Source organism: Chelon labrosus (genome assembly GCF_963514085.1).
Source record: "Chelon labrosus genome assembly, chromosome: 11".
NCBI classification, from domain to species: domain Eukaryota; kingdom Metazoa; phylum Chordata; class Actinopteri; order Mugiliformes; family Mugilidae; genus Chelon; species Chelon labrosus.
Genome location: NC_140344.1, coordinates 13,074,873 through 13,089,711, shown reverse-complemented (window position 1 = coordinate 13,089,711; position 14,839 = coordinate 13,074,873). Strand labels below are relative to the sequence as shown.

The 14,839-nt window shown below is 40.6% G+C and overlaps 2 protein-coding genes across 4 annotated transcripts in view; one reads left to right on the top strand and one right to left on the bottom strand.

Moving 5' to 3' along the window:
- Positions 1-441: 441 nt before the first annotated feature.
- Positions 442-4,509, bottom strand: svip (small VCP interacting protein). Its single transcript, XM_084554811.1, has 4 exons — positions 3,568-4,509; positions 3,249-3,299; positions 2,269-2,382; positions 442-1,961 (listed from the first exon to the last, which is right to left on the bottom strand). The coding sequence occupies exons 1-4, from the start codon at positions 3,628-3,630 to the stop codon at positions 1,947-1,949; spliced, it is 243 nt and encodes an 80-aa protein (XP_084410937.1). The 5' UTR covers positions 3,631-4,509; the 3' UTR covers positions 442-1,946.
- The window catches only part of ano3 (anoctamin 3), a gene marked incomplete at its 5' end in the record, with an annotated part of 46,250 nt that continues 34,949 nt past the window's right edge, over positions 3,539-14,839 (top strand). For 2 of the 3 annotated variants that reach the window (XM_084554805.1, XM_084554804.1), the window contains one exon: positions 12,508-12,553. In XM_084554805.1, coding sequence (XP_084410931.1) covers positions 12,508-12,553 — 46 coding nt within the window. Of the gene's footprint in view, positions 3,615-8,001; positions 8,185-12,507; positions 12,554-14,839 lie in introns of those variants that run through there. The other variant, XM_084554803.1, reaches the window with a different exon arrangement.

Sequence of the window (14,839 nt, the reverse complement as noted above, 5' to 3'; positions counted from 1 at the left end):
AGCCTCGCTGCTGTTCATCAATAAGACAGCCCACCTCAGCTGACAGCTCAGCTGATCTGTTCACTGGATAATCTCATTCTGGGGGGGGGGGGGGGGGGGGGATGGGGGGGCTTGTGTAAACTTCCTCTGCAAGCTGCTTTGCAACCCACCTCCACCCAAGCACCTCCTTTCCTTGCTGTGTCTTTCTTAATCAGATTATTTCTGTGTTTTTGCTTCTGCTCTCCCATAACAGAGCGATACTGCCAAAAAATAACTTCCTGCAGATGGAAATAAAATGTTTTCTTTTTGACTTAAGCGATGCTGACAGAATCAACGCTGTTCTAAAATGTTTTGGAGATCGGCCTTTCTCCTCCGTATTGAACATCAGCAAACACTTAAAGACATCTGGGTCTCAAAGACTTCTTCTGGCAGGAGTTTATCCGTTGACAGTACTGGGTCTATATGTGTACTTTTGATGACATATAGTCTTCAACGTTCACATCTGAGAGAAAACATTCAATGTACATTTTTGTCAGCTCTACACTGTATCTCAACTCTGGTATACTACAGATAATACCACTTAGTATTTTAGGCAATTGTAAGAATTATACGTATCGGAAACACTTTTCTATAAAACCGTAAGTCTACACATTAAATCCACACTAGAGTAGCAGAAACGTGATTTATTGTAGCAAATTACATTGGCTAGATTTCCTGTCCTACAAAAAGGCAAGAGCACCGGAAGCATTTGAGAATCAAGAAAAGGCTGTAAGAAATGCACTCAATGAAGAAAGTGGATCAAGTAAATATTTCATACATATTTTCCTTCCTTCGGCTCCTTCCTGTTTCTGCTGTAGCTGACATGAATCTCCCAACGTAAGAGCGTAGGCAAACACATTCGACAAATATTGACAGGCCGTGTGCAAATATGTGTCCAACTAAAGTTTCACTTTGTATTGTGGCAATTCATAAAAACACATTTCATATCCCATTTAAATTAAGCAGTCATCATCAGTCGTAGTGTGAATACATTATACTTCAATGCAACAAACTCAAACTGTGCAAAGAAAAAAAAACCAAGGGCTCTGTTAAAGCAGGGTAAAGACTAATGTAAAGTGCAATAGATGTGCACAAGGTTAAAATGAGAAGTTTCTCAACTTCTCATTTTTATTGTCTGGAGAATGTAACAGTGTTGTTTTACATAATTCACCAGTGTCCCGCAGCTACTGCTCTTTTTGTCAACTATACAGTTAGTGCTTACAAACTGAATCGCCCTAATTAGCAACTACATGATGTTCTGCCGCGTACAGACCCAGTTGTGAAATATGTGTTCTCAGCACAATATTAGAAAGACACTGGAAAAGTGATTCCTGTGTGGCGGGTGTAGTGCAGCAAAACCGTAAAGTTACAACACTGCTGCATTAGACTTTGCGTTGGCATAAAAACAGAGCCCTGAACAAAGTGAGTGAGTGTTATCAGGGTGCTTAGTGAGTAATAGATTTTGTGATAAGTCACACAAAAAGTAATGTGAGCATTAACAGATGCAGAGTGACTCCTGATCCTTTGTGAAAACCAAAAATGTTGAGAACTGCTCTGTCCTCAAATACAACCAGACTTCATAGTCATGTCCTTCCATATTACCTAATGCACATCACTGCTACGTCTAATAAATTGTCAAATGAAACTAATACAATAGGACACATGTTTGTTTGATTATTTCGTCATCCCTAACTCGTCCAAAGGTCCAAACTGGCTTGTATAACCTTGCAAGTACTGCTGTGTTGTGTCTGCAGTAACGTCGTTTTGCATGAAGCTTGAAGACCGTATCTGTTTATCTCATAACGCAATAAAAATAGTCAAAAAAAAAAGAAAAAAGGGTAAAATGGACAGCAGCTCCAACATCCTTCAAGTCATCTTACAGCAATACTTCATGATGTTTTGTACATCAGACTTCAGCATCAACATTTTCAGCCCACCTGCCACTGTAGAGAAAAACAAACGGGAACAAACAATTACAACCATATTTACAGTTCAGGAAATACCCCTACATAAAAATGTATATATATGTTTCCTTCAAGCTCTGTGCATCTGCATATATAAGCTGAAATTAATAAATAATGAATTCCACATTTCACTAAAAACATACAAAAACATCTTCTTTACAGGCATGATCACGCTCCTCATAAGACAAGTCAACTCAGACCACATGAGTGAATAATAACAGTGAAACAACACACAGCCGCTGAAGAAACATTGTAAAGTGTAAATTTGCAATTCAGAGAAACTGACCCTCAGCCCACCGCCTCCCGACACGGAGGAGGTCATTACTTGCTTTTCTGCCTCTTCTTGTTTTTTTTTTTTTCTTTCGACTGCTTCCGGATTTTTAACACCCCTATACGCTGTCTGGAAAAAGAAAATGACACGTGATCAAGAAGCCAACACGGGGAACAGCTTTAAAGTAAGAGTGTTTATGTTGTTTGAGACCTTTTTTTTTTTTTTCTATGTTAAAAATATATACAAGCAGTCTTAAAAGCATGCAAGTGTTTTTTTTCCAAGAGCACTTTAAATCAATTACTTTACAACAACCTTTTAAGAAGCACAAGGCATGTTCAATCACAACTAGCAAGAGGGCATCCAACTGCCAAAAAAGGCAGTGCAGCTAGAGGATGGAGCTGTTTTCAACGGTGCTGTGCCATTTACTGAAACTGTGGGTTAGGGTTCAGTGTGTGAATATTCAGGGTGTCAGGAGACTTAAATATGAAAACAGTGACTTGGAGCAGAAAGTTGTGGTTATGGTTCAGATCATCCTTGCCAAGAAGAAGAGCTTTCATACTGGTCCATGACATCTTACCTTTCTACAACGCTCTTACGGGTTTGCAAGTGGCTTTTCTGCACAATAAAGAATTAAAGTAGCTCCACCGTCACTACAAATAGTTTATCATGTCAGAACAATGCAAGAGCAATGCAATAAAAGCTTTTGGCGAAGCTTTTGTGTTAGTTTGTATGGCTGTTGTGTGTTTTTAACTATTCAGTGTAAGGAGCTTTTAATTAAAAGTGGAAGAAGTGCCTCTGAGCATATGGCATTATACAATTCAGCAACACCAGAAATTATAGTGAGCAATAAACCTTACATTTATGATGGCACGAGAGATTGCAATGTTTACAACACATGAGGTGCTGCTATGTGTAGGCTACTTAATAATGTGACAACTGTACAGTCTTATCAGTGTTTCATCATCACACAGGGACAACAAAGCGTAATCACTCACCTCTTTCTGTCTCTTCTCGGCAGCTTCAGCTAGCTGTCTTCTCCTTGTCTCCTGTAAATCATACAGTAAACGGGTGAGCTAAAGTTAACCATGCTGGGCCTGGAGCATAGTTAACATGCCGCCGTCCGCAGAGGCTAAACAAGAGACAACGCCTCCTCCACATTACCTAGTAGGGCCTAATAGTATGCCACAAATGATGAATCTGGTCTATGCGGGATTTAATTAACACTTAACTTTTTATTCATACCGAAATACAAGCAAAGCATCCAGAATTATTTAGAGACACGGCTGGTCGTAAAGTTGTAGTAAATGAACTTACAGGATCTGGTGTGTCAACAACTTCGTCCGCTGCTCCACCAAGGCACGGTAAGCACATCCCCATACTGGAGTTATAATTCCAGGCGGTAAAAGGCAACGTAGAAATTAGTTATCAGTGTATCGGGTTAGCCCAACTAGCCACCTAACTAGCTGGCGGGTAGTATTTAATAGCTGGGTTGATAATTAAGACAACAGAAGCGGCAGCTTCTACTCCCAGCAGCGGCTGCTGTTGGGTCATCTGGCATAACGTTACCGTTAGCTGATAGCGGCTTCTGTTAGCTACGGGGACGTTAGCATCCTAGCTAACGGCTAGCTTATGCTACCACTACAAGCCAAGTTCCCTCTCCAAGCCGCATAATAAATTACTTCTCCTCACACCTCTTGTTTAGTCGCAGCGGCATTTCGGAAATTGCAGTTTGAAAGTTAAACGCCCAAGCGAAATATTTTCCCCTCCGAGTTTGTTTGGTTGGTTTGGGTACCGCTGTCTGGCAAATCCACTGAGGTGTGTTCAACAACCTTACGTTAGTGAACGATGTTGACGTCTGCTGCTACTAGCATGTTATAACCCAGAGAGTATCCAGACTGTCACTTCAACGATTAAAATAAAACATTGCTACATGTCTTCATCGCTGATTCAACCTGTTGTTGCTGTTTTATTTATTCTTGTTAATTGTAGAATAACGTGGCTGGCAGGGCTTTGAATGTAACTCGCTGACAAGGGGCGTGTCGCTGTCGTTCTCGGATGGCTGGTCCAACAGCGCCGCCTTGTGGCGAAAAACGAGACTGAGCTAACTATCACCATGGTAACAATAATATAATACACGCATGTGCTGATGGGGATTTCAGTAAGGTAAGTCACCTATTAACAACACAGTAAGTGCACATATAATCAGTGTAACCGATTAAATAAACTTCCTGGATTTATCAACTTATAAGTACTATACTGGGGTAGGTTTGAGGTAAAAGAAAAAAAATAAGAAAAAAAATACTAAATTTACTTATAGTAAAATTAATAGAACATGTGATTTTTCACAAATGTATTTATCTTTCAAGACAACAGATCAAGTCCAGAGAGAGTGGATAGTCTTCTCTTGTTGGGAGTTTGTTGTCACTTACATATTGTAGACTAACGAGAAATCCCTGTGTGAAATGAGTGATTCTCCATACAGCAGTCCGGTCCAATCAATATTCTACAATCAATAGTCTGAGAGTTTAATGTTGTACCCTTCTTTGGCTGACAACATTTTAAACTCCACCCATTCGTCTTCGCTGCAGTGCCCGGGCTATTTCACAGCTCAAAGTGCTGCACTGTGGGAATGACAGGTCCATGAGATTACACAGCTTTTTTTTTTGCGGCTGAACTGCAGTTATCATACAGAAATTAATTGATGGGGCGTTTATAACTGGAGGTGTGAGTACATGCGATGGACGTCTCAGTGTCACAGGCTCTTGGCACCTCCTCAGGTAGGTATCAGTCACTTCTGAATGAGTTTATAGTTCTGGGATGTTTGTGAAGCTGCAGAAGTAAAACTAAAGTGAGTTATTAACTGTGGAATACTTCATTTGTTCTGACTTTATCTGGTTATTTATCTCCAGCATGTTTGTTTAGAGGTTTGGTCTTTGTTATTAAGTGTTAATGTAGTAACTTTATTTGAAAAAAATATATTTTAACAAGCTGCTCCTCTGTAACATTTTGTATAGTATTGAGATTTATTGTTGTTCCACAGACTTATTCCATTATGCAACTTAAACTAAACTAATCTTTTTACACTAATTTATTTATTATGCACTGACATGTGATCAACTAGCAACCTGAATAACACCCAATCTATTGCAATAAACACTTGAAAAATACTGTAACAGCTACTGATGAGTGCAGAAAACTACTTGATGAAAACTGATCTTGTGTAATTCATTTATTAATGAAGCGTGACATTGAATTAATGAATGACGGGGCAAGTCAGCAAAACAAGGAATAGATTGGTTGGTTGTCCTCGTTCGTGTAAAATAATAGCTACATACTGTAGGTCACTTTATGTGCATTTCTGGTGCGTGTATTAATTTCTCGCTGACATGGTAGAGCTCAGGAAAGCTCACTGTAATCTCGTCGCTGAGACATGAAATCAACCAGAGACTGGAGAAAGGAGAGCGTGACTGTTTCTTGGGGAAATCCGGGAAACGTGTCCAGCGTCATTCTGTCTAATGTGGTAGCTTAATGCATGGATTCTTTGGCTTTTATTAGCTGCTGTACATCGTCACTGCCCCGGGGCCGAAAGAGGAAAATGGTAAATAATGTGTTTATTTTCTAAAGGGGTATGTTTTCATCTGTGTTGAAGCTTGTGAGACTCTGGGAGGGACGTGGAGGCGAATTGTGATGTGTCTGCTCTGCAGGAAGTTGCATGTGGTATAGGACCATAAAATAAAGCCTTATTAATTTGCCATACATTTGTAGGACCATCATATGTATGGTGGACTGCTGGGGGTCAGGTCAATTTATTTTTTTGAACCATAATATTTAATCACTTGCATGCTGTTTTACAACCCTGACTATTGTTTAAAAGACTCTCTACAGCCTCTAATTTCTGCTTCTTCGTGCAGTTTTTTTATCCTTTAAAAGGAGCCCACACGCTGGATTAGAGAAGGATGCAGGAGTGATGTGACTTTATAGAAATGTTTATAAGTACTTAAGTGATCTGTGCTGACTAATGTAAGCTGTTAAAGCATTATAAGGCGCGCGCACACACACACTTGGGTTAACCATCATATAACGGAAATACTGCAGCATAAATGCCATCTACAGTTTAGACACATCCTCCTTTAGCTTACACGTATTAAGGTGATAAGCAGGTTATGCCCCTTTTATTCAATTAACAGCAGGAGAATGTGCACACGAGGCTGCACTCAAACTATTATTCAAAATGATTCTGTACATATATTGATTACATTGTACAATCTCCTAAGCTTATTAAAAGTCTAATATGTTTTTGTTTGTTGCAAGGTAGTCATTTACCAGACAGACCGGCTGTGGTGATTATATGTATGGATAAATGATCATTTATCTGGTTAATGGAGTCGTGCCTTCCCTGACGTCTCGTCGTGGACCTGCGGCTATTGGAGTGACTAATTGAGTGACCCGGGCCTCCGAAAAGTATTTGTTTAAATAAATAATCAATATGCCAGGAAGTTCCTGCAGGAAGTACCTGCTCATCAATCGATCTACCTAATGTCTCCGTAGTTCTGAGACTTTCGGGACGGTGTATTATTGCACTTAGTCCGCGCTGTTTTAATGGACACAAGCACAAGTGGTGTTTTGACATGACCCCCTTAGAAGCAGACATTTCCTTGATCAAGTGGGATGATCTCTCAAACGGCAATCACTGTGTCTGTCACTTACAAAAAAAAATAATAAAAAAATGGCATTGTAATTATCTGGCTACCAGGTTTACTTTTGTTGCGGGCTCCATCGAGGAGAGATCTTGAAGTGGGATGTCTCTCTCTGTTGATCCCGTGTAGAATGATTTCTGAAATGAAACTCTGCATGTTGGTGAGTCATGTTGTTTGGATCCCAAGTGCAGCCCTGTGGCTCTTCCTGTTGGTCCTAATAGAGCTGGATGAGCACACGAGGGAGGGGGCACACATCAGCACACATCAGTGACTGAAAAATCTCCGACCGCAGATCTTGTTTTTCCATTTTAAGCTAATTAAAATGCATTATTGTATGCTGACCTCGGCAGTGACCTGGGTGCAGGACTATAAACTCACTATTATGTAATAAAGGCTTCGACTATATGCACAATTCTTAATCATTTATATTTATAACATGCCTAAAGCCATTTTTCTTTCTATCGTGCTCATTATTCCCGTTCTAAACAACCACGTGGTTGAAGGAGCTTAGCATAAAACACGATTTTATATTTATGGAAGTAAATTAAAGAATAAGCATCTTATTAATATAATTCTGAGGCCTTTATATTTACTATAACACGTGCTAAAGTTGGAGAGTTGAGTTGTGCAAAACAATCCCTTGACATTTTGTTCTGGTTTTCTGAAGCTGTAAAACAAACTCTGAGGTAACAAATGTGCAGTTTGGGCAAATAATTCCAGAAATGAGTGAAAAGTCTCCCTCAACAAAATTATTTGCCTCCCACAACATTGCTGCCACTCTACTGTTTCCCATTAGTGTCGAGTATCAGAGAGCAAAAAGGAATTTTAAAGACGCTTTAAAAATTTATGAGTGCAGTAACATGAGAGGATTAAGCAGGCAGATGGACTGTTGTGATCACCTGAAAAATTTACTGATCTGAGCTGCACGAGCTGCTTTTCTCCAGACACAACGTGCACCATCTGTATTATTATTAGACAACACTTCTTCAACATGGCATCACTGTCTGGTGTCTCCTGATCTTGTTTATGTGTGTGTGTGTGTGTTTTGCAGGATCATGTCACCGAGACAACTGCATGTTCCTCCCCCTGCTGGAGAGTCAGGCCTCCAGGTCCTCTGTAGCCGACAAGCACACCCGGGCCAATCCCACCATCAGCCACTCGACGTCGTGGAGCTCCTCGCTTGCCAACAGTTGCAACTCTGGAGAAACAGAGACGGAGACGGACGAGCACTCTGGTGAGTTGGCCTGCAGCTCCTGGGAAACCAGACGTTTACAATCACTTCACCCACTGAGGCACTGATCCTGTTAGTTGAGCGTTTAGCTCCACATCTTATGTGTTTATAAATCGATATGTTCATGATGAAATATGAGGCTGCATAATTAATACATATAGACTTGCTGATTGTGCCACTGAGAGTGTTAATAAAGCACATGGGCATCACATATCTTCAGTTAGAGTGGAAAAAATCATTGATTCATTTGACAGCATTTTAGTCAAAAAATAAGTAACTTAAATAAAGTTTATTTCTCTAATTTATCTCTGTAAATCGAATAGCCTTCAGTCTGCTTCCCGTGGGGTTTGTCAACAAAAAAAAGCAATCTGTACACTTCAGCTTGACATTTTTGACCTTTTACGTGATTTGACATTTCATAAAATGAACTACTGAAAACATAATTTGATCAGGTCGACACAGTGGTGCAGTGGTTAGCGCTGTCACCTCACAGCAAGGCGCCTCTGGGTTACAACCTGACGGCAGATGTGGTCCTCCTCTGGGTTTTCTCTGGGCGCTCTGGTCCAAAGGCATGCCTGTTAAATTAACTGATCATTTTAAATTCATGTGAGGGAGTGATTTAAACGGGTGTGAGTGTAAATAGCCCCTCCGTGTTAGCCCTGTGACAGACTGACGACCTGTCCGAGGTGTGCCCTGTCTCTTCCCCATCAACCCTCTGCAGGATAAGCAGTGATAGAGGGATAATGGATACATTAATAATGTAAAGAATAACATCTTCCTCATAAACACACTAAAGATGGTCTTGGTTGACCTCAGTATTAAGAGAAAACGTTTAGGGCCTCGGCTGAATCTGTTGGAGGTTGATTATTTGAACAGCATTCAAATGAGATGTGTTGAATATTACTGATTGTTTCTGAATGGGATTAAATAATTATACGCTTCCTTGTGACCTTCTATTTACCTGGAGCATTTGATAGCTAAATTTAGTATTTCAGTTCATATTGACTCCAGGGAGTCCAGTTTGCTGTCTGAGATGCATCTCGCATGTGCAAATTTTTGGAACTTGATGTGTTTTTCTTGTTTGGCTTTTAACTCATATATAACACGACTAATCATTTTATTTGGAAGCTGCCGGAGTATAATTCAGTATGCTGATCTAGTGAAATGTTGTTTGTAATTTTATATTTACATGTTTATGAGTGAAAAAAGCACTTATTGCACCTTTATGATTATTGGAGCTGACAGCGCAGTTTCTCATCTTAACCACAGGGTGGCAGTATTTCATTCGTTTTGGCAGGGCTGTCATCTGACCTACATCTCAACTATCAGGCAGCAATGGAAAAGATGGGATTTAAAATGGGTCTGACCCTATAAGAGCTGATTATTTATTTATTAATCACTTCAATGGAAGACATGCCTTTGCGCGGTACTTCAGTGGCCTGTTATAAGGGTTGGCTCACACAGCCCTGATACCAGTCCACAATAAACATCAGAACAGAGGGAGGACTAGAGGCATGCTGAGCTGCAAGAAAGCAGATGGTATTTGCATCTATATGACAGATGCCAGACTACTCCTCGGAATATCCGCACAGACAAAGATTGGTTTACAAATCGAGGGCCATGGATCAAACTGTGTGACCATGGAAATCACTGACCGTGTCCACAGCGGTTGTAGAAACAGTGTGGGCAGCTCAAGGCTTTCTCTGCCTCTCTCATGGGTTTCAGATCCTGATTGTAGGTCTGCTGCTGTAACTCGTGTGTGCCTGACATTGAAATAAGAGCAGTGACCTTGCGGATAAACCACGATAAGATCTGTGCTTGGTTAACACAACACAACTGAAGCTCTGAGGAAAAGGATGCGGGGTGTTCTGTCTCATAAATTGCCCGTGTGTTTAATAAAAATGTGCATCCTACTTGAATGTTCTCCCCCATGTCTCATATAAATGTCAAAGCAGCAGTGAAATGTGCAGGTGATAACACTCGAGTTAACACCGCCACTGAAGAAGCATACGTTTTGATCAAGCAAATGGAAAGGTCGAGCAGCAAATCAGAGAGATATAATATTTCAGGACAGAAGTGTATGTTTTCCTAATACATTCTGCGCTCTATGGCTCCGAATACAATTTCTTTACCGTTTTATCTCACTCCTGTTGGGTCAGACATGACAAATACTGCCCTGGTTTCAATATTAAGCAGTAAAAATATATTTGCTGCCACTTTAACACCCTGCTCGTCTTCCTCCTTTTATGACTGATGTAACATTTACTCTCAGAAAAAGGGATCCCCTGCCTCTGTGTGTCAGCAGCTGAGCTGTGAGCCCTGTAGGCTAGCAGTGAGCGATAGTATTGATTGTTTGAGTTTTCCCCACAGCCTCTCAGTATTAAATGTCTGCCAAAGCAAATGGCTCTTCCTAAGAAAAGTCAGATGGTCCCTGTTCACTTTATTGCTGTTTTAGTTTGAACTTAGTTTTCAATAAAGTTAAAGTTATAGGTCTGACTGAGACTGTTGTCCAACAGTCTGATTGACTGTCTTTTTTTTTTTTTTAGTTTTGTGTTTAACCCTCTGGAGTCGACGGACGCGCCGGCGCGTCCAAATCACATGACCAGTTTAAGACGATGTAGCAGCAAGACGAAGTCTCACTGAGACTCTGTTTCAATTTGTGCAGAAAGTGCTAACTTCAAACTATATACCAGTTTTTAAATTGTGTTGATAGGCCAAGTAAAAGTGGACTTATGAAAACTAATATACGGCATGCTTTTTCCTGAATATTGTCATCATATTTGGTGCGCGTTTAGTGCAGTAAGATACGGCGAAAAGGAAAACGCTAGCAAGCGGAGATCGCTAGCCGGCTTCAGGTGATCGAAAAAAAAAAAAAAAAAAAAAAAACATGACACCCTCTTTCCTATTGGTGGAAAAATGCATCACATCAGCCAATCAGAAAATTATATGGTAATGGTTGCTAAGGAAGAGGGAAAATTGGTGGGAGTGACGCTATATACAATCTATGGAGTGATGACGGTGAAGAGAGAGAGAAACGAGTTTTGAGATTTGAGACATTTGTGACCTTAGTTATTTACTTACCTTACTTATTAGACATTACTTATTGTGACGCCTGATAGTTTTGCAGATGGTTCTAAATAGTTGTGCAAAAAACGCCTGATGCATTTCCTGTATTTCAATGTAAATAGTTGTAAATAACTTTGTTGTTTGCTAAATTTTTATATAAGCTTTTGAAATTTACAGTTTAGATTTGCATTCTAAGTTATACAAATGGTTCGTTAAATATGTTTGTGGTTTTCACAGTGAAAAATCTAGGTTTTTCCTACTCGGATTTAATATTTTTAGTGTGGTTTTAGGTCCACTGTGTTAATACAGTATATCAGAATGAAAAAATAACTGTATAATCACACATGTGAGGTTGTGTTGAAGAGAATGACACCCAACAAGGCAAGGTAAACTGTTTTTAAGATGAAATATAAAGGTAAAACCAAAAGTAGAAAAAAACGGCCAATTATACTCTGGACCCCAGAGGGTTAAGATCCCATGATCCTTTCTTTTGGTTTAGACAAGCAGGAAAAACATTTTTAAATAATAGAATCAAGGATTTTTTTGTTATAATAATAACTTATATTTAGGGATGCACCGAAAAATTTCGGCCGAAAAACCGAAAATGCACTTTTGGGCCATTTTCGGACGAAAATTGCTGCGGTTGTTGCTTGCATCATCACAGCATCCTGTTTCGGCCGTGTTGTTTCGGCGATAAATTTTCGGTGCATCCCTACTTATATTGCTGGAAATGTAAAGAAAATTTTAAAAACTAAATTAGCCTGGTATCCTCAGCAATGAGGACAATGTTTGGCACCAGTATATATTCACTGCAGTGTGTTTTATCAGCACAGTGGGATATAATAGTTCATTATGGTACAGACAGCTTTCTGCGCCGGTGATGATTGACGAGCGAATCAATACGCGTCCTTGTCGGTCCATTTTGAGATGTGCCGCTCCTGGTAATTTCCCGCAGCTTATTTGGAGTCAGTAAATCAGGACGAAGGAGGACGTGTCCATCTCAGGACCTCCCCTACCGCCCGTCACCATGACAACAGCCGTGGATGGTGGCGGTGGGAGGTTGAGGGGAGGGGGGGGGGGGAGCATGCGGAGCTGAGACAGGTGTTGCTGGGGTTTGCGCATCGCGCCCGTGAGCTCGTTTGGCAGGATGGGAGCTGAGGGAACACCTACACAAGCCCTCCACAGTTTCTCATGTATTCTGCAATTTTGCTTTTCGGAATACGGGATTTAATTAACGCTGGAAACCAACTGAACGCCGCCATGGTGCACCACTCGGGCTCCATCCAGTCCTTCAAGCAGCAGAAAGGTTGGTCGCGTTAGTGTGAACGTTTCGGCTGTGATTTGTTTTGGAGCCGAGCGTGACGCGCCGTGACTTTTCTCGTCTTGTGAAATAGTTTGTGCGTGAAATGGTACTCGGGAGCTGATGGTGTCTCCACTTGCTGTGAGCGTGACGCAGAGTTGGAGGCTCTGCTGCCTCCTTCTCCCGGGATGGAGCCTGTTTCTGAACCCTGTGCGCTTTGATCATTTATCCACTGTGTTGCACTGACAGTCGTGTCCAAGTCATTATTGTTAGAATCCAATTAAAACACGTGTATTCAAGTAACACCGTATCTAATGGTAAATTAATGGTTTTATAATAACGTGGAAGCTCAAGGTGCATGGCATGACCTTCCTTACCAGAAATACATTTAAAGATTTTTTTAAGTAGTATTTTAACTTGCGGTGATTTGACCTGCAGTCACAGGGGTGATATTATGTTGAGCTTTAAGGACCGATACTGTTCCACACACATAGTTCACCTGCCAGGAATATGTGCCTTTGAGGTTCTGTCTGTAACAAATAATGGTCTGAGGCTGTTAAAAGTTCCTGTCATGCAGTTGAATGGCAAATGTGTTTCCACTCGGCAGCCTGTTGAAAAAGCAACATGAGACATCAGACTTCACTTCATGTGGGTGTGTGTTTGGCTTATTTACATTTTTGGCCAGGCGATGATTTTACACAGGTTCAAGAAACATTTCCACACACTGGGGCAAATTTCATTCCTCGTTTAAGTAAACACAAACTCCAAATAGCACTGGTTCTGAACACAGCTCGATTACACTGTGTGGCCAGTATTGATTTTTGACCATAAGTAGGGCTCCTTAGAGGAAAGTAGTGTGTCTTTAACGCGTTGTGTTGCTGGCTGTCTAAAATTAGAGGAATGGTGATGAAGGGTCTCGTTTTTCATGCTGATTCAGGCTCATAAACAGGGGATGTGTGTGGGGGGAGGGTTTTGTGTTTATCTACACTGGTTGAGATTAAGAAGGTGTATGCTCTGGCTTCTGATGAGAGGATGCTGAGCTGAGCGGCTCAGAATCTCATGACCGAGCGGAGTCCTGCTGAAGAGGGTCTTCTTAGCTTATCTGCTTTTGCTCACCTTTCTCCGAGCTTGGAGAGAAATGTGGACAAGGGGTTTATTTTGCCTCTAAGAAAATCTTATGTTGTGACGTATGTGCTCCTTATGGATTGTAACAGATGGACCCATAATGTGTCTACATTTAGTTTTTATGATAATCTATTACATTTTTATTCTGGTTTATAGAGTTGTTTACCATTCAGTGATTATTATTATTTCAGAAAAAAAATCTTCGCTCAGAATAAACTACTTCCTGACTTCCTGAAGAAACACAAATCAGCAGATGATATCAGATTTATGTTAAGAGTCTGACTGAGGGCCCCAGGGCCCGGCTCGATAATTCAGTCGCTAAGTGCACCATTAAAATGAAAGCAAAGGGGGTGAATTTGGCTCGCAAAGTCTTGCCGAGGCAAAATTTGTAAATTATACTGCCCTTCCTCAAACACAATCAACACTTTATGAGAGCTTTTAAAAAGGCTCAGAGCTGAAAATGCTTGTTCACCATTTGAGAGCTTTGTGTTTGGGGTGAAAGCTGGAGCCGAGCCATTATCACTGTATACTGGAGGGAATCAGTACAACCTGAAAATGGATTTTAAATTCTCCTGGAAGTCAATACAAGATCGTTCATGGGGGAGATAAAAGGCTGAGCTGCAGGTGAAAGGGCATTTTCGGTTGAAGAAAAGGAGATGATTATGAGACTGTAAAATAATCTGCATGTGGACATCAAAACAAGATGAATCATCCGATGTTACTTCTCAGGATCTGAGTGAATTTCAAAGTTCCTTGGCAGACTGATCATTAGCTCAGATTTATCAGCAGCACGTTGATGAAAGTTGTTGAAACTGACACCTTGAACGCTCAGCATGAAATTCTTGCTTTAGGTATTTCAAAATATATACATAACCCGGATCTGCAACCTTAGATTTGAGCTTTGTTCATGTTTCTTCTCGTATTATTCTGCAATTCTTAGGCAGCATTCAGCAACGAGCCAACTTCTATTATAGTTCATAGAGAATCTACATTTTATATCAAGCTATGTTCTGCTTATTTTCCTTGTGGAATACCTTAGTTGTTTGGACTGTCCTCCATTAGACTGTGTTTTATGTGTGTGTGTGTGTGTGTGTGTGTGTGTGTGTGTATAGAGTTGTGTGTGTAAACCTTTGCTTGCACAGTCCGAGGCAGGCCACCTGTCCTGTT